Source organism: Takifugu rubripes, chromosome 19 (assembly GCF_901000725.2).
Source record: "Takifugu rubripes chromosome 19, fTakRub1.2, whole genome shotgun sequence".
NCBI lineage: Eukaryota > Metazoa > Chordata > Actinopteri > Tetraodontiformes > Tetraodontidae > Takifugu > Takifugu rubripes.
The window spans coordinates 4,210,049-4,230,244 of NC_042303.1; the positions used below are offsets into that span (position 1 = coordinate 4,210,049).

Below are 20,196 nucleotides of genomic sequence, written 5' to 3' on the forward strand. Positions count from 1 at the left end.
TGTTGAGGCAGAAACACAGGGTGACTACAGTAATAAAAGCTTTTTTCAGAGAGTCTAGAGTTTGAATCCCGCAACAGGTTTGGATGGAAGAATCACTTCCTGTGGGGTAAATTCACACCTGGAAGTCCTTGCTGGAGGATACCAGTATAAAAACACATCAGGAGAAATGAATCGCTAGTTACAGGACCTGGTAGATGAGTGTTATTTAGATAAAGTTCACGCAGTCAAAACCTGTCTCTTCCCATCATACATGCAACCTGATCTGCTGCCTCACACACAAAGTCCAAAATAACACCAGCCACTACGCAAATAACACCTTTAAATTGCTTCGAAGCGCTAAAAGAAGGCCTGAGAGCCTGATCCAGCCACTGCCGTCCCAGCAGCTGTTTGAGCTTGTCATACTGAGCACTTCCAGCATGGTTAGTCCAGGGACAGGGGACAGGGGACATGAAGCAGGAAATAGAGACAGGAAAAGAAAGGGGTTAGCTTCATAGTCAGGCTAATGCACCTGTGTGTGTGTGTGTGTGCTTTCCAGGATATCCAGCGGTGCACAGCTGGCATGGCGTTAACGTCGGAGCACTCCAACCACCCTGACAACAAGCACAAAAACAGATACATCAACATCATGGCCTGTGAGTGCACATGCTACAGTCAGACATGCTGTGATTACACTCTGAAGTGATTATGTGCTTATCAACATGGGTCACCAGTCCCTGTTGTAACTCTGGATTAGACCCTGCTTTGACCTGGCAGATACATTAGTCCCTAGTGGTCCTACTTCCTATGGTGAAAACTCAAAAGGGGGGACCGAGGAGTAGTTCCTCCAGAGGGAGGCTCAGAGGAGCCAGAAGTAATGTTTCAAGATCAGATGGTTCCAGATTAGCAGAAGATCTCCAGCACCAGTTGTGAGATGGCTCCAACCTGCTGAACATATGTGCTTCCTCCTCAGATGACCACAGTCGGGTGAAGCTCAGGCCACTGGCGGGGAAAGACTCCAAACATAGCGACTACATCAACGCTAACCACGTGGATGTAAGTGCTGCTTTGCTGTCTGTGTCTGTGTCCTCACTCTGTCCTGTATTCACGTGTCCCTTCTGGTTCCCCCGTCAGGGTTACAACAAACCAAAAGCCTACATTGCAGCCCAGGGACCACTCAGGTCGACCTTTGAGGACTTCTGGAGGATGGTGTGGGAGCAAAACACTGGGATCATCGTAATGATCACCAACCTGGTAGAGAAAGGAAGGGTGAGCCTCACGAGCCAGAATGGCCCTAGATGTTCCAGGCAGATCGATCGATCAATCAATCAATCAATCAATCAATCAATCAATCAATCAATCAATCAATCAATCAATCTTTATATAGCATCTGTTACAATCAAAATTGTTTCTAGGCGCTTTACAGAATCCCAGGGCCTGACCCCCGACAAGCAACAGTGGCAAGGAAAAACTTTGTTTTAACAGGAAGAAACCTTGAGCAGGACTGGGCTCATGTAGGGAAAACCTCCTGCTGATGGCCGGCTGGGTAGAGAGGGAGGAGAAGGGGGATGACAGGTAAAGGAGAGAACAGGCAGAGATCAGGGAAATACAATAATTAAAATAGGAGTTGAGTGGGTTAGTGGGGTCGGATGTCAGCAGGTCAGCATAAAGGTGGCGATACCTGTAGATGAATACAAAGAGAGAGGGGGAGAAGCAGAGCAACTACACAAGAAATAATATAATCACTGATCCACTTGGTGAGGAGGAGAGGAGAGGAGAGGAGAGGAGAGGAGAGGAGAGGAGAGGAGAGGAGAGGAGAGGAAGAGGAGAGGAGGAGAGGAGAGGAGAGGAGAGGAGAGGAGGAGGAGAGAGAGGAGGAGAGGAGAGGAGAGCGAGGAGAGGAGAGGAGAGGAGAGGAGAGGAGAGGAGAGGAGAGGAGAGGAGAGGAGAGGAGAGGAGAGAGGAGAGGAGAGGAGAGGAGAGGAGAGGAGAGGAGAGGAGAGGAGAGGAGAGGAAACCATGACCCAGTGGGGTGACAGAGGCCTGTCAGGTGATCATGTTTCCGGACCCCGGCAGCCTTGGCCTATAGCAGCATAGCTAAGATGTGACCTAACAATTAGACAACCCTCTAAATATGATAAATATGTCTAGGATAATAACTGGAATTACTGACAATAGGGTTTTTCAAAGAGGACGGTTTTAAGTCTAATCTTAAAAGTAGAGATGGAGTCAGCCTGCCGTACCTGGACAGGGAGCTGGTTCCACAGCAGGGGGGCCTGGCAGCTAAATGCTCGGCCCCCCATTCTGCTTTTAGAAACTCTGGAGAGCACAAGTAAACCAGCATTCTGAGAATGGAGAGGTCTATTGGGATTATAAGGTGTCATTATAAGGCATCACTCGCTCCTCCAGGTAGGACGGAGCTAAGCCTCTGAGGACCTTGTAGGTCAGAAGAAGAATTTTAAAAATTATTCTAAATTTAATGGATGACTACACATCACTGGAGATAGAATGTTCTGTCACATAGCTAAGACCAGGGAGAATATGCTCACAGAATATGTTGATATGTTTCCCCTGACATACTTCTCCTGCTGCAACTCTAAACAAAAGTGTTGCTATGACAAACAAGAAAGTACATTTTTCTCTTGATAACACAATTATAGCCCCAGAGGGCAGATATGTAATAGTATATCAATTCAAGTTTCTAAACTATGCATTGCCTGCATCTTGGGTCCAAATGTTGAAGACCCCTCCTTTTATGCCTTTTTCACAGCAATTTATGCTGACTGTAATACATCACTTATAATAGAAGAGGATTTCATCAAGTCACAACCAACATGGGTAACACAAGATCTGCACCATCACCTACAAAGTGTAGATTTAAATCATCATTGATACAAGATCACGACTTTATTAATTATTTTAGAAGAGAGTGGGACACATTCCTGCAAATAAATGACTCACCTGAAATCTCACCATCTGTTCTTTAAAATAAAAGGTAAAATAATCTCAACACGTAAAAGGAAACGGGGGAAAAACAGTTGTATCAAACAGAAAATAAAAACTCTAGAAGATGGTTATGCTGCTTCCCAACAAGAGCAACTACTGAGAGATCTAAGAAACCTGAATTAAAGAGTATCCTTGACAAACGGACCAGATTTCACACACAAAGACACTTTTGAATATTAAGAGCATTCGAACAATTCAGAATGGTTTTAGCTCATCGATTAAACATCAATTAAGAAAAATCACTGATCCAAATTATTGAGGTGTCAGCAGGAAATATTTCCCACAATCCTGATGAAAGAAGTAAAACTTTTAGAGACTTTTGTGTAAAAACTATATTCATTAGAGACAAACCCATCAGACTCTTGAATCATTTTTGGAAAATATTGTGATACCCAAGCTAAATGGAGAACAGGTCTTAGTCTTGGACTCACCATTCTCAATGGTTGAACTCCATTAGGCCCTTCAAAATATGCCAAATAATAAAGCTCTGGGCCCAGATAGTTTCCCAGCTGAAATTTTCAAAGACATGGATCCTGCCAGCCCCACTATTTTACAGAATGGTAACATAAATAAAAGAAAATTACTTATTATACCCTCACCTAAACCCTGCAAACATTAGCCTGCTCAAACTTGTTAAAGACCCAACTCTGCCATCTAGCTATAGTCCCATATCTCTTAGAAATGTTGACCTAAACATTATATGTAAAACACTAGCAACGAGATTAGAGTCAGTTATTCCTGACATAATACACCCTGACCAAACAGGATTCCTTAAAGGTCGACACTGAAAACCACTATTGTATGTAGATGCACAAAAAGCATTCAATAGAGTAAATTGGAAATTTCTTTTTGTGGTCCTTTGCATATTTTGATTTGGAAACTCCTTCATAGACTGGACCCTAATACTATACAGTTCCCCAAGTTCATCAGTGAAAACTTATGATCCAATATCACCAAGGTTTAATCTGCACAGGGACATTCATCAAGGTTCCCCTTTATCCCCTTCACTTTCTGCAGTCATAGAGCCATTAACAGCATACATCTGACAAAATAAAGACATAGAAGGACTCCAAACAAAAATACATAAATCTCAAGATCAGTCTTTATGCAGATGATGTATTACTTTTCTTCAGAGCTCACAGGCCTTACTTTCTGGGGTAGTGGCACTCATCAATGAATTCTCTTCTGTCTCTGCTTACTCAGTTAACTGATTTAAATCCTTAATTTTACCACTTACCTGCAGATTCCAACCCCAGTCATCTATACCAGTTCAACCAGGAAACACTAAACCTGTTGTAATCAATATTTCCTCCAAGCTCTCAAAAAATGGGAGCTCTGGAACTACCAAATGTGTATCATTATTTTCTCGCCAACAATTGTCCATCCATGAGTGAATATAGAACAGGTGATTTGTAAAGAAATTATTATATACCATTATACCATTATATACCATTTATTAGTGGAATAATGAAAAATCATTAATCAAAAAATGAATAATCAAAAACCCTTGCAAACTCACACCCATAGGGTAAAATCCTGATATCCTGCAAAAGATAGAAAAACAAAAATATTCTCCACATACACATGGAAGTCTAATAGAATTACTCATATTGGACCTATAATGAAAGACAGGACATAAATCCCATTTCAAGATGTAGTTGACAAGTTTGCAATTAGCACAACTAACTTCATGTAGTATCAGCAGATAATGTTTATAATTAATGGAAGGTTTAGGAATAGCCAAACCAACCTGGAACTACCTCCAATAATTAAAACATTTTTGTTTTTTGGATCCAAATCTACTGTCTCTCTTAATATCCAACATTGACATATATCTCTCCCTACCATCCTTGAGATGGGAAAGAGATTTATCTGTCAGGCCAGACCAAGATTTCTGGACCAAAGTGTGCAGAAATACATTTAAAACGACCAAAAATCCGAAACTTCAACTTGTACGATACAAAATTTTACACATTGTTCAGTACACAAGACACAGAATGTTCCAAATAGATCTGGGGGATTCTGAAATCTGTGAGCACTCCACTGATGACATTAGTGTGTGTTAATGGCCTTCCTCTGCGTGCTGGTGTGTCTAGGCAGTCTGGCCTCGCTTGGCCAGGGGTCGTGCTTTCCCTGGGCCAGGGGGTCTGCCTGCCTGCGGATTTCGGTCCTTGGGGGGTGAGTTGGGGCCTTTCCAAATGCTCTGTGCTGCCCACGGTGCCACGCTTGTTTGTGTGTTTGTTTGTGTGAGGTCCTTGTTTGTCTCTGTCTTGTGAAAATGTATGATTGTGAGTGTGGATGAGTCATCTTTCTAGTATCGCAACTCCTTCAAATTGCACGGGCAGTGTTATGTCTTGCAGGTCTCAGGCCAGGTCCTGGCGTGCACCCAGGGGCTGTGGTCTGCGGGTGCCTTTGTTGTATGTTGGGTCCTGGGGTTGTTTGTGGGTCCATAGGGACAGATGTGTGTGCGGGTAGTTGGTTTTTGATCGGCTTCAAAATCAATTCTTTTTGTATTGTTTTGGGGGTTTTCTTTTCTCTCTCTCTTCTTTCTATGGCTTGTTTTGGTAGTTGTCTTGCTGTGATTGGTAGTTTGTTTCGTTAGGCCCATCCTGGCGAAAAAAACCTGACACAAGATGCATTCAGAGGCTAATCAGAGGCTAATCCTACTTGTCTCACTGCTGGACAGGACAAAGAAAAAACATTCACGAACACAATAGAGATGTCAGGGACCAGATGAGAACCCAAATGTGACACAGGAATTTGGCTGAACACCGCTTCAGACACAGACACAGACAACAGACAGCATTTACCGGGGAGCGAGCAGAATAGAATAGTCGGGGACAGGCAAGGTCGAGATCGGGCAGAAGGCAGACGGGGTTTACCGGTGAGAAGGCAAAACAGAATGGTCAGGAACATGCAAGGTCGGAACCGGGCAGGCAGGCAAACAGGAATATGCTGGAGTCATCGGAACACGAATAACAATCTGGCAGGGAGCAGGTGTTCCTCCGGGGATTAAGAAGAGAGGCTCATTAGTGTCCAGATACACAACAGGTGTGCGGGGCAAAGCGACTCACAGGCATGATTGCCTGCAGCTGTGACAGAGACCCTCCCATCCCCCTCAAGGGACGGCCCCCGACGTCCCTAAGCAAAGTCCAGGGTCGCCCTCCTGGCGAAGGGTGGGGGGTGGGGGGGTCAGAACTCCTGTGACCCTGATGAATCCAACCCACGGTCCTCATTCTCCACCTCCACTTCTGGTTCGGGCCTCCGAGGTCTGGAGGTCCTGGAGCGCAGGAGCCGACTGACTGTGTATGCTGGGCCCCCATCCACTAGCTGCGGGGGAGGTGGAGCCGGGCGATCCGGGACCAGGGGGCTCTCGTGGGCAGGCTTAATTCTAGAAACGTGGAAGGTGAGGTGCACGCGCATTGACCGGGGAAGCTGGAGTCTGACTGCCGCCGGGCTGATGATTCTGACGATGGGGAATGGTCCCACGAACGGGCCATCTTCCTGGAATCACCCCGAAGTGGTTACCGGGCCCGTCTGGTGATGGATGTTCCCCAGGTGATGCCCGTCCAACGCTTGGGTTGGGATGGCAGACGCCAGTGGTTCGTGTCCAAGGTCCAGCTGCCGGACCACCTCTGTGGTGAAAGGCAGGGTCATTGAGGGGAAGCAGAAATAGGACTCACCAGTATTCCCCCAGTTACTGGTGAGTCTGGGCTTTTACTGGACAGGTCGCCATGAAATGACCTTGTCCACCGCAGTAGAGGCACAGGTTGAACTGACGCCGCTGCCTGCGCTCCTCCCCTGTGAGCGACGTGTGGCCAAGCTGCACGGGTTCCTCCTTTCTGGAAGATGCTGCAGGCTGAGGAGGAACTCCTGTCGAGAGCTCGCCTGCCTCCGCAAAGCGTCGCCGCAGAGCTCTCTCCCGTCGACGAGCCTGAACCCTCAGGTCCACCCGGGTTGCTAAGTCAATGGCCCCATCCAGCGAGCTGGGGACGTCATAGGCCACCATTGCGTCCTTAATGTAGGCTGCTAATCCGTGTAGAAAAGTGTCCACTAACGCGGCAGGGCTCCACTGGCTCCGGCTGGCCAGGGTGCAGAAGTCAATTGAGTAATCCGACACGGACCACTCTCCCTGGCGGAGCGCCAGCCGTCAACGTCCTGCAGAGGACCGCGAGTTCCCCTGCCTGAACACCTTGCGGAGCTCGGCAGCAAAAGCGGAGAAGGTGGAGCAGGCCTCCGATTGACGTTCCCACTCGGCCGTTCCCCAGAGCCATGCCCGTCCGGTGAGATGTGTAATGGTGTACGCTACCTTGGCTGCCTCAGTAGCGAACACGCGGGGCTGCAGGGAATACAGCAGGGAGCAATTCACCACGAAGGCGTCACAGGACTCCGGATTACCCTCATAGCGCTCGGGTTCACTAACCCGAGGTTCGGGGCCCTGCTGCAGAATTACAGGAGCTGACGCAGGTATGGAAGAAGCGGGAGGCGCCGCCGGTTCAAGGCGCGCTGACAGTCGGCTGAGCAGACCGGAAAGCTCCGCGAGCGCCTGCTCGTTCGCCTCCGCGGCACGTCTCGTCTCCACGGCGGCAGCCGCCACCGCCTCCTCATGCTGCTGAAGGATTCCCTCAATCCGTTCCAGTTGGTCCAGCAGGGACGGGTTGTGCGCTGGGTTCATTACTGGCCAGATGGTACTGTCAGGGACCAGATGAGAACCCAAATTGATTGCCCGTAGCTGTGACAAGAGAAAGTTCCTCTTCCAGCAACCTTGCTCTGAACTTTTACCCCACAAAACTAAACAAATGAACATGTTGTCAGCAGCAAGCATCCATCCTGTTACTCATGCTCAGCCTTCTGCTTTGATCTCACACACTTGTGTCTTTGATCTTCAGAGGAAGTGTGAGCAGTACTGGCCAGCAGAGAACAATGAGGAGTACGGCAGCATGGAGGTCACGTTGAGGAGCTGCCAGGTCCACGCCTCCTTCACTATCCGCTGCTTCAGCCTACGCAAGGTCAAGAAGGTCAGAGCCTTGGACGACTTCATCCATCAACCACATCCCAGTATCATCCTCCAACAGAGAGGATGAAATGATACTGAGACAAACATTATAAAGGACTGGTTATTGTTTGTCTTTTCTTGTGTTCCTGCAGACTGGTCGAGGCAACCATAAGACAAGGACCCTGGGTGAAAGAACAGTTCTACAGTATCACTACACCCAGTGGCCTGACATGGGTGTTCCCGAGTACACCCTGCCTGTCCTCACCTTTGTCCGCAGGTCGTCCGCAGCCCAGACCACAGACATGGGTCCCATGATCGTTCACTGCAGGTGAGGAAACAGGAAACAGGAAGCAGTGCCAGGAGAAGGAGGTTGTTTATTCCATCCATCCATCCATTCTCTGCCGCTTATCCGGGGTCGGGTCGCGGGGGCAGCAGCCTAAGGAGAGAATCCCAGACTTCCCTCTCCCCAGCTACTTCCTCTAGCTCATCCGGAGGGATCCCCAGGCGTTCCCAGGCCAGTCGAGAGACATAGTCTCTCCAACGTGTCCTGGGTCTCCCCGGGGGTCTCTTACCGGAGGGACATGCCCTGAACACCTCACCAGGGAGGCGTCCAGGGGGCATCCTGACTAGATGCCCAAGCCACCCCATCTGGCTCCTCTCAACGCGGAGGAGCAGCGACTCTACTCCGAGCTCCTCCCGGATGGCAGAGCTTCTCACCCTATCTCTAAGGGAGAGCCCAGCCACCCTACGGAGGAAGCTCATTTCAGCCGCTTGTACCCGGGATCTTGTTCTTTCGGTCATGACCCAAAGCTCATGACCATAGGTGAGGGTAGGAACGAAGATCGACCGGTAAATCGAGAGCTTCGCCTTTCGGCTCAGCTCTCTCTTCACCACAACGGACCGGTGCAGAGCCCGCATTACTGTGGACGCCGCACCGATCCGCCTGTCGATCTCCCGCTCCATTCTTCCCTCACTCGTGAACAAGACCCCGAGGTACTTAAACTCCTCCACTTGGGGCAGGATCTCCTCCTTTACCCGGAGAAGGCACTCCACCTTTTTCCGGTTGAGAACCATGGCCTCGGATTTGGAGGTGCTGATTCTCATCCCAGCCGCTTCACAGGCGGCGGCGAACCGATCCAGTGATAGTTGGAGGTCACGGGCCGATGAAGCCAACAGGACCACATCATCCGCAAAAAGCAGAGACGCGATCCTGAGGTCACCAAACCGGATCCCCTCAACACCATGACTGCACCTAGAAATTCTGTCCATAAAAATTATGAACAGAATCGGTGACAAAGGGCAGCCCTGGCGGAGGCCAACCCTCACCGGAAACGAGTTCGACTTACTGCCAGCAATTCGGACCAAACTCTGGCACCGATCGTACAGGGAGCGGACAGCCCGTATCAACGGGCCCGACACCCCATACTCTCGGAGGACCCCCCACAGGACCCCCCGGGGGACACGGTCGAATGCTTTCTCCAAGTCCACAAAACACATGTGGACTGGTTGGGCAAACTCCCATGTACCCTCGAAGACCCTGCTGAGGGTGTAGAGCTGGTCCACTGTTCCACGCCCAGGACGAAAACCACATTGCTCCTCCTGAATCCGAGGTTCGACTATCCGGCGGACCCTCCTCTCCAGTACCCCTGAATAGACCTTGCCAGGGAGGCTGAGGAGTGTGATCCCCCTATAGTTGGAACACACCCTCCGGTCCCCCTTCTTAAAAAGAGGGACTACCACCCCGGTCTGCCAATCCAGCGGCACTGCCCCCGATGTCCACGCGATGTTGCAGAGTCGAGTCAACCACGACAGCCCTACAACATCCAGAGCCTTAAGGGACTCTGGGCGGATCTCATCCACCCCCGGGGCCTTGCCACCGAGGAGTTTTTTAACTACCTCGGCAACTTCAGCCCCGGAGATACGAGAGCCCATCTCCAGGTCCCCGGGCCCTACTTCCTCACTGGAAGGCGTGTTGGTGGGATTGAGGAGGTCCTCGAAGTATTCCTTCCACCGATCCACAACATCCCGAGTTGAGGTCAGCAGCACACCATCACCACTATACACAGTGTTGACAGTGCACTGCTTCCCCCTCCTCAGACGCCGGATGGTGGTCCAGAACCTTTTCGAGGCCGTCCGAAAGTCGTTCTCCATGGCCTCACCGAACTCTTCCCATGCCCGAGTCTTTGCCTCGGCAACCGCCGTAGCTGCACTCCGCTTGGCACGCCGGTACCCATCTGCTGCCTCAGGAGTCCCACAGGCCAGTAAGGCCCGATACGACTCCTTCTTCAGCTTGACGGCATCCCTCACCGCTGGTGTCCACCAGCGGGTTCGGGCATTGCCGCCACGACAGGCACCAACCACCTTGCGGCCACAGCACCGGTCAGCTGCCTCGACAATGGAGGCACGGAACATGGTCCACTCGGACTCAATGTCCCCCGCCTCCCCCGGGACATGGTCAAAGCTCTCCCGGAGGCGTGAGTTGAAGCTCCTTCTGACAGGGGACTCTGCCAGGCGTTCCCAGCAGACCCTCACAACACGTTTGGGCCTGCCAGGTCTGTCCGGCATCCTTCCCCACCATCGGAGCCAACTCACCACCAGGTGGTGATCAGTTGACAGCTCCGCCCCTCTCTTCACCCGAGTGTCCAGAACATGCGGCCGCAAATCCGATGACACAACCACAAAGTCGATCATCGATCTGCGGCCTAAGGCGTCCTGGTGCCAAGTGCACATGTGGACGCCTTTATGTCTGAACAAGGTGTTCGTTATGGACAATCTGAGACGAGCACAGAAGTCCAATAACAAAACACCACTCGGGTTCAGATCAGGGGGGCCGTTCTTCCCAATCACACCTCTCCAGGTCACACTGTCATTGCCAACGTGAGCATTGAAGTCACCCAGGAGGACGAGGGAGCCCCCAGAAGGGGCACTCTCCAGCACTCCCTCTAAGGACTCCAAAAAGGGTGGATACGCTGAACTGCTGTTTGGACCATAGGCACAAACAACAGTCAGGATCCGTCCCCCCACCCGAAGGCGAAGGGAGGCTACCCTCTCATCCACCGGGGTAAACTCCAATACACAGGCACTGAGCCGGGGAGCAACCAGAATTGCCACCCCTGCTCGTCGCCTCTCACCATCGGCAACTCCAGAGTGGTAGAGAGTCCAACCCCTCTCAAGAAGACTGGTTCCAGAGCCCTTGCCGTGCGTCGAGGTGAGGCCAACTATATCTAGTCGGAACTTCTCAACCTCGCGCACCAACTCAGGCTCCTTTCCCACCAGAGAGGTGACATTCCATGTCCCTAGAGCCAGTTTGTGCAGCCGGGAATCAGACCGCCAAGGTCCCTGCCTCCGGCTGCTACCCAAAACACAATGCACCCGACCCCCTTGGCCCCTCCTGCAGGTGGTGAGCCCACGGGAAGGGGGTCCCATGTTGCCTCTTCGGGCTGCGCCCGGCCGGACTCCATAGGCAGAGGTCCGGCCACCAGGCGCTCGCCAATGTGCCCCACCCCCAGGCCTGGCTCCAGGAGGGGGCCCCGGTGACCCGCATCCGGGCAAGGGAAACTTGAGACCAATGTTATTTATCTTCATTAGGGGGTCCTGGGCTACGCTTTGTCTGGTCCCTCACCTAGGACCTGTTTGCCATGGGTGGCCCTACCAGGGGCATATAGCCCCAGACAACGGAGCTCCTGGGATCATTGGGACACGCAAACCCCTCCACCACGATAAGGTGGCAGCCCAGGGAGGGGGCTAAATCACTAAACCAGCACTGCTGCTCTGCAGAAACTGGTATTCTGCATCAGTAGATATTTTCAATAATTCTTGCACTCACAGTCACTTTTAACCCATCTTCCCTCTGAGCCGGATGCCGGCGCTGCAGCCCCAATCACCAGGTTGTGTGTAAGCGACATTGTCTCTGAAGGGGAAATTACTGGTAATCATCTGCAGTCTGCAGGCCTCAGGGGACTTGTGCGCCAAGCCCACTGATTTCAGCAGCTCATCAAAACATGTCAGCGCACCTCACTACAGCAGGGGCAATACCACGCCTGTAGCTCCACCTACAGATGCTCACGTGTTGGTCCTGTTGTCCTGCAGACATCTGTTTCTGTCTCTAAAGACACTATATCCACCTTTAGAAACCAATCAGACTGACTGGAGGTCAGTCTGCTTGCCGACAGGATGATTAGCCATGATAGACTATGCTGGCAGGGAACCTTTAGATCCGTGTAGGGCATCAGACAGACTCCTGTCCCACTGAAGCTGCTGCTCTGTTCCTTTCTACTGTGGACTCCGATGGTTCAGAAGGAAACACTGCTGACATCAGCCCCCAGTCTCTAGCTGGCTATCTTCTGATGGGTTCTGAATGAGAACCTGAGACTTAGACCTGTCTGTTTCCCAACATGGTGGGATTAACCCCTCACTCTCTGTCTTGCCTTTGAAGTGCTGGAGTGGGTCGGACAGGCACCTACATTGTCATTGACAGCATGCTGCAGCAAATCAGGGACAAGAAGACAGTCAACGTCGTCGGCTTCCTCAAGCACATACGCAGCCAACGCAACTACCTGGTGCAGACGGAGGTCAGTGTGCTTCTTTTCCTGTATCTGCATGTTGCCTCTTTGGTGTTAGCTTTGCTTCCTTCTGGGTTTGAAGTGTAGCGTAGAACATTAGCTGGTCATAGTGGTGGAGATGTTTGAACAGCAACAGAGGGACTGAAGAACCTTTTCAGATCTTCAGAACATGTGAACTGTTGCTGCTCTTTCTTTATGCCCAATTTCTCTGATCAGCTGCTCCTCTCAAATAAGCCTAGAATATCCCAACATTGGGGTGTTACAGGCAGATGAGACAGTTATTCTTGGATCGCGAGGAGGAGCAAGTATCAGCTTTCATGTGCTCAAGGGAAATTTGCCTAATTATGGTCACTACGGAGACGTAGCTGCTCAATTACAGACAAAGTTAAACTGCTCACAGGATCCACGGCACTGCGATAGACCCATGGACTCTGGTGGGAGCGGATTAGGTCCTGCTTCATCACCCAGCATAGCCACAGTTGGCAGAAGAACCTGAGCTGAACTGGGCTACAGGAGGTCAGGCGGTCCCACAGCTAAACAATGTCACCACAGTCTAGAGATGAGACACACAGAGGACAGGAGGATCGGGGACTCCTGTGAAGTACACCGGGACATTCTACAACGGTGGGCATGGTTGGCAGGGTTCTCCTAGTGAGGAGGCAGGCCCTCCCTAGTGAAAACCTTTGGAAAGCTGCAGGTCCTGACAGAACCTTGTTGCGCTGAGCAGATCCTCAATCTTCACCTCCATCTTAAACTGCTTGCACTCCACAGATGCTGTCCCCAAATGCTTCCGCCATTCTTGTCTCTGTCCCAAAGAGGACTCACATCCTCATGGACTCATGTAATAGTTCTGACTGGTCCTGAAACATGTCACCCCTCCCTCCTGCTGTGGATCAGGTTGGATACCAGCAGGTGTTTTTGGAGAAACTAGCTTCATCTGTGAAGATTGTGTTTGTGGACTTCATTCTTTAAGACTCCACTGTCTGGGTGCATGCCATCATCTCTGCACAATCGGGTCTTTGTCCACAATCCATCTGGGGTCTCATGTCTGAGTTCACAGATAAACGACAATAACGAATCTGAGACCAGCTCCAACAACATCTAATGTGGTGAACAGAAACAACTCAAGGACCAAACAGTCAGTGTTGGATTTTAAATCTCAGACACAAACATTTCTGAGGACCTCAGCTGGACCACAAACACCACTGCCAGCAGAGGCTGTGGCTCAGGAGGGTCCATGTGACCCAGAGACTCTGCTCTACAGTGGAGACTGTCATCATCAACAGTGTTCCACTGTTGTTTTCACCATTTCACTGTTTGAAGCACTTTTGTGTGGTTGTGATTTTCACCACCCACCTCCGACCCTAGGTGTGATGATTGTGGGTGTGTTGAACAAGGACAAGAGAGCCTCTTCATCATCTCCTCATCTCTTTTTCCACTAAAGGGTTTCCTTAAGTTCAAGCCATTCAGAAGAATATTTATCCATTCAAATACATAAATACATACAATGAAGTGTGATTTAAGAAGTAGCAAGCATGATGGGTGATGCACAAGATGCTACAAGTTTTTATTTATTATTATATACTATATTATTATTATTTTATTTAGGCCTAGCATGGAGTGTTATGAAGGTGGCTGCAGCAGCCCTGTGTGACTCTTCCTCACTGATCCAGGAACAGTTTGTCTTCATCCATGATGCCTTGATGGAGGCCATTCTGGGGAAGGACACTGAGGTAGCAGCCGGGCAGCTTCATAGCTACTTTAACAAGATAACAACACCAGGATGCAACAGCCGGACACGCTTGGAGAAACAGTTTAAGGTGAAAGGACTTTACAAAAAGATCATCTCCAGCCAAATTGCTTTTAATTGCACCAAGAAAAAAATAGCAGTTAAATATAAAAATTTGCTATTTTGTATGAAACAGTAGTTTTTATAGCAGCGACTAGGTTAGTCTCTTTAGACGTTGGCTTCAGAATGAGTGAGCTAGCTAGCATGAAGAAATGAAATCACGATGAAACTGTGATCAAAAAGGTTTTTGTGTGACTTGAAAGAATGAACTTTTTGCTCTCCGCAACTGTCTGTTGTTTAAAACTTAAAACCCTGCCACTGTTGACTTGTGTTTCAGTCGGTGACGCGGTGCAACCACAAGTTGGAATGCTTCAACGCGCAGAAGGAGTGCAACAAGGAGAAGAATAGAAATTCCTCTTTGTTGCCATGTAAGTCATCATGAATCTGGTCAATCGTAGGACAGCTGCCTTTAATCATACCCACAGCTGATCAATCCGAAGAAGTTGTTTTGAGCTAAGTGTGCTAACTCTTCATATTTGCATTCATGGTGCGTATGGGCTACAGCACATTCAAGCTGCTGGGCTGGGCTGAGACAACAGACCTGTATGCAATGTCCTGACTGTTTACATGTTTCTTCTCTTTGTGTCCCAATGGGGGTTCTGCAGCAGAGCAAGCCCGGGTCCGCCTTGCACCTCTGGCCGATGCCAAAGGCAGCGACTACATCAACGCCTCCTACGTGATGGTAACCCTGTCAATCACTGATGCTTCTTTAGTTCCCTCGCAGCAAATGTCCGCGGCTGTTGAGGTGATGTTCTACTGTGGTTCTGACCTCCTGCAGGGTTACTACAGCAGTAAGGAGTTCATCATTACCCAACATCCTCTGCCCCACACCACTAAAGACTTCTGGAGAATGGTCTGGGACCATAACGCCCAGACCGTCGTCATGCTGCCGGCTACCCACGGACTGGTACAACACTCAGCTTTCCTCCACTCGCTCAAACATGTGTTGATGTTGATGTGACGAAGGTCTGCGCTCTTATACAGGCAGAGGACGAGTTTGTGTACTGGCCCAATTGGGAGGAGCCAAAGAGCTGTGAGGGCTTTAGCATCACCCTCATGGGTAAAGACCGACTGCCTCTGTCAGCTGACCAAGAGATCGGCGTCCATGACTTCATCCTGGAGGCCACACAGGTGACTGCACGTGCAGACATATGTGTGTATTTGTGTGAAACAGCTCAGCCTCATCTCATTCATCTACCATCTGTTCCTCTGTCCGTTAGGATGACTATGTCTTAGAAGTTCGCCACTTTCAGTGCCCCAAATGGCCAAATCCAAAGGCACCAATCAGCAACAGCTTTGAGCTGATCAGAGTCATCAGAGAGGAAGCGGGAGCTCGCGATGGACCCACTGTCGTGCACGACGAGTCAGTGCCTCATGTTTGTGCTCATGATCCTTCTGTGGCCTGTTGAGACTGAAGAACCCTAGTTTGAAGTGTGGGCGGGACCTCCGGGCACGGTGTTGTCACCTTACACACCTCACCTGAACCCCGTGGTGCCCGGAACCTTGTCCCCAGTCCTGGTTGCTTCCTGTTTACATTTATAGACTGATGTTGTTAGCATCTGAGGACACAGAAAGTGGAAGGTTCCTTCAGTCTGCCGGTAGCCTCAAAAACTGCTGTTGATTGCTGACATGCTGTTGATTGCTGACAAGTTATATTGGGATAGAGGAGCTAAATCTCTGGTTATACTGGGACAGAGAGGGTAAATGAACTGGTGTGCGTGCGTTGGCTGATGGTGGCCGTGCGTCTCTCCCAGGTTGGGAGCGGTAACAGCTGGGACCCTCTGTGCACTCACCACCTTGTGTCAACAGTTGGACAGAGAGGGGACAGTTGATGTCCATCAGGTCGCTAAGATGATCAACCTGATGAGACCAGGAGTGTTTGCAGAGATCGTGAGTAGAACTGTGACAGACTGAGCAGTAAACAAACTAAACAAGACTTACTCATTCAGCTGTCATGGTCACATCTTTCAGATTCTCACCATTTCTGTCCGTCTCTGGTACGTCCACAGGGCCAGTACCGGTACCTCTACGAAGCCCTCCTCGGCCTCATCAGCAGCAAGGAGAACATCTCTGCTCGTCTATCAAGGAACACTATCGGGACGACGGTGTCCATGTCGGAGTCTGACCCAGCCGAAAGCTTGGCGTCTCTGGTGTGAGAGCGCCCCCCCCCCCTGGCCTGGAACAGAGCTGTCCCAACAGCCAGCAAGGTCCCTGAGCCTCTAAAGGAAGCACTTGCCCTTCTAAAGGAACTCCTGTGGACATTTTGAGGCCTTTTTGCCAGACTCTTGGTTAAAGTGAATAACCTGATTACTTTTTTACACTGAAAAAAGTTTTTGATATTTATTTTTTCGCCGTTTTATGTCTTAATGTTCTCCTACTGACGGGTTTGCACCTTCATCTTTACGTTTCACTGCAGCAGCGACAAACTGTCTGTCCTCGTTTGCACTATCTCAGTGTTACTGCCGATGCTACAGCCGACCCGCTGGCACCGTCCGCCCTCCTCTGGTTTAGTTCTACATTCCACAGCTCTGGCCATCCGTCCACCCGCTGTTCCTGTGAAGGAACGCCATTGGATGGCGCAAACTCTGCCTTGGTCCTCACCTTGGCGTGACCTCCTACATCCTGCTTGCTTTACTATCTCCGTTGCTGCTGACACGTGGCCCTGGTCCCCCCCAACCAAGGCCTCGTTTCCTCATTTCCGGCTCACACGAACAAGCCCAGCCCGTGTTAGAAAGGTGGTGAAACAACTGCTACTGTGAAATTCTGTTATTGTTGCTTTGTATAATTGATATGTTGCTTTTTAATCTATGGAAATACTCTGTGTCTACATATATAAATATATCCTTATCATGATAACTCTGTGATTTTTGTACACGTCCTATGTGGCCTCCACCTCCAGCTGGCAGATGTTTGACCCCAGCATCTGGAAGTGGACTCAAACCCTCCTCAGCTTTCTCGTTTGCTGCTAATTCAGCTGATCTTTCTGAGAAGAGAGTTCATTGTTTTGTCTGCTTGCTGTCTTGCGTCTGCGTCCCTGCCAGGTTGGATCCGAGCGGCAGCTGCAGAAGACAAACTCTATGCAACAATTTAGCTTTTACAAATCTGAAACAGGGTTGCGAGCAAATTTTTATTCTCTTGTTCGTAAACCAGAATTTGTTTTTCTGGTTACACGTCAGACAGTTCTTCTTCTGTATCTTCTCCACTGACCTGAGCTCCCATCAGCTTTACATCAACATGAATGAAGCCAAAACATCAGGCTGCTGCTGCTGCTGCTTTTCCATTCAAGTCCATGAAATTTGCACTGTAAATTTGCCTTCTGTTATTTTAGACAGCCACTAGAGGGCGACATAGCTCGCACCCCGATCATCTTCATGCCTTTCATCAGGGATGTTAACTGGCACGACCACGTCACACTTACGGTATGTTTGCTGTTAGCCTCTTCACCATTGTCCATCCAGTCTACTGGCAAACTCAGCAGTGACCGCGAGATCCTGGAGAGACAGCATCAATAAAACCCAGATCTCATGAGCTTTTCATGAATTAAGTGCCGAAGGTCCGGGGCTGTCCAAGCTGTGATTATATGACTGCAGTTGTTCATTTGACCACTAGGTGGCGACACACATTTTCTGGCTTTACTTTTGGATTCATCACTTCTAGACACCTTTAAAGTTTTATCAGCAACTCTGATCACGTCATGGTTAATAGGCTTCTCCCACTCCCACACACGTGGTTTGAACTGTGTTAAACCCAGTTGAATGTAACAGGAAGAGCTAAACCACGTGCAGGTCATCAGGAGATTTGTTGTTGTCCAGCAAACCATCTTTGGAGCGTCTCAATTTTATCCAACCGTGGGACGTACGTATTTTATGGGTTATACTTAAGTGTTTAATTAGTGTTTGCGAGGGACAGAATGGCTCCTCCTGCATCCGCGATCACTGTCACGCATGATTGTACTTCATTCCTGCTCACAACACTTTTGTTCGGAGCGACACTCTGCGTTGGCCACAGATTTGGACTTTATCTCTGTGACTGTTGTGTGTTAAATAAAAATGTTTTCTCATTTCACCACCCTCCAAATGGATGAGAAAATGTTTGGCCAAACTCTGTTTTTCCTTTTGACCTTCAGCACAGATGAAGAAAACACTGTGGAGGGGTGAGCCTCACCATCGCAACATTTTTGTACCATTTTTCATCGTCCTGGGTGAAAAGACGGCAGAATAATAAAATCCACATTTTTGTTTCATTTTCACGTAAGACGTTGACACGAGACACCAATTTAAGTTTGAGAGGCAAAACTACGAGTGAAACATGCTACGTGTCTGAGAGACCGGAGTTACTAAACAGCTCATCAAGCTAAACAAGCTACCCAACTCAAGAGCCCAAATCTCTACAGCTGCTGGACACTCCAGCCTCAAATTATATTTGAATTATCAAGGCTGAGCCAGCCATTCCAGGGCAGCTGTTTGGGCTGTAATGGCTGTGGGTAACCTTCATTGTCTGTGGTCGTGCACATGACTGACAGGTGCCTTCTGGCCTGAACATCAGACAAAGTTGCCAAGTCCGGCTAGACTCAACCACTAAACCAAAAACTGACATCCTGCAGGTAACCAGAAGCTCTTTGATGTTTTAGTGGGCTAACTTCTCTGCACCTTCTGTACCTGTAACAGCGATGATACAACATGTCAGACATCTTCAGTGCATCACTTCAGCATTACAAATAAGACTCAGGAGGATTTAGGCTGTAAAGGTTTATATTGAAGTGTTGTGTGAAACTGTTTGCGGCCAGTGCTGTCACCACAGTCCAGCCTGCATCTCGAATGTAGCCAACATGTGTTTATTTATGTGCTCTGCGCCTATTTTGAAGCAATCGTGATTATGTGAATTAAGTATTTTGTGTTGCCATGGAAGCACACACAGATGTACATATTTGATGTGTTGACTGTGTTGGAGAAAACGTGTCTGTTTAAATTATACAATTTAAGAGGGTTTTCTTCATTGTGACCTTTAGTTTTCCATCTTTTGAGGATTAAGGGCACAGGTCCCCAGCAAACCCCCATGGCATCGCTTTTGTAAGATGGATAGTTGGTTCATCCAGCTGGTTAGCATAGTCCAGTTTCATGCCCTCCATCAACACGCAGGCAGTGATCATGAAATTACAATTGATTTGTTGTTACTTTCATTTTTTTTCTACAATTGAGGTTGCAATTCTGTTGTCACTGAGAGCTTAAGAATTTTTTTTTCTTTTTTTGTTTCCTTGAAAGCTATATCAAAGCATTCTAATATAACGTTATTTAATATGTAAATGGTATTGGTATACACAAGAATAAAATCTGGGTTTTGATGTAACTTTCTGAAAGTGCCATTTAAATTTTGCCCTCAGACGTCAAAACGCCAAACACACCAGCAAACGCTATTTACGTCAGCACCAATCATAAACATTTTGAATTAATTTTAGTTTTAAACATTGAGTATTTGTCCTCTGTGTTTAAAGTCACTAAGGTCACGGAAGGCAAGTCAAACCTAAAGATGATCAAACCTGTGAAAATTCAGAAAGAAATCCTGATGTAATCGGACTTGCTACCAGCAGGGGGCGGAATCCCTCCCTTTTTTCTATCAATCTCAAATCAAATCAAATCAATCTTTATTTATATAGCGTCTTTTACAATCAAAATTGTTTCAAGGCGCTTCACAGAATCTCAGGGCCTAACCCCAGACAAGCAACAGTGGCAAGGAAAAACTCCCCTTTAACAGGAAGAAACCTTGAGCAGCACCAGGCTCATGTAGGGGGAACCTCCTGCTGATGGCCA

General features: G+C 48.9%; 1 protein-coding gene across 1 annotated transcript in view; it reads left to right on the forward strand.

Moving 5' to 3' along the window:
• Positions 1–19,735, forward strand: part of LOC101074143 (protein tyrosine phosphatase receptor type G) — a 142,493-nt gene extending 122,758 nt beyond the window's left edge. Inside the window, 14 exon segments of the mRNA XM_029826708.1 lie at positions 536–632; positions 950–1,032; positions 1,111–1,245; positions 7,872–8,000; positions 8,131–8,306; positions 12,414–12,549; positions 14,214–14,360; positions 14,667–14,757; positions 14,995–15,071; positions 15,168–15,296; positions 15,374–15,520; positions 15,610–15,752; positions 16,144–16,279; positions 16,399–19,735. Coding sequence (XP_029682568.1) covers positions 536–632; positions 950–1,032; positions 1,111–1,245; positions 7,872–8,000; positions 8,131–8,306; positions 12,414–12,549; positions 14,214–14,360; positions 14,667–14,757; positions 14,995–15,071; positions 15,168–15,296; positions 15,374–15,520; positions 15,610–15,752; positions 16,144–16,279; positions 16,399–16,545 — 1,773 coding nt within the window. The 3' untranslated portion in view covers positions 16,546–19,735.
• The last annotated feature ends 461 nt before the right edge of the window (positions 19,736–20,196 follow it).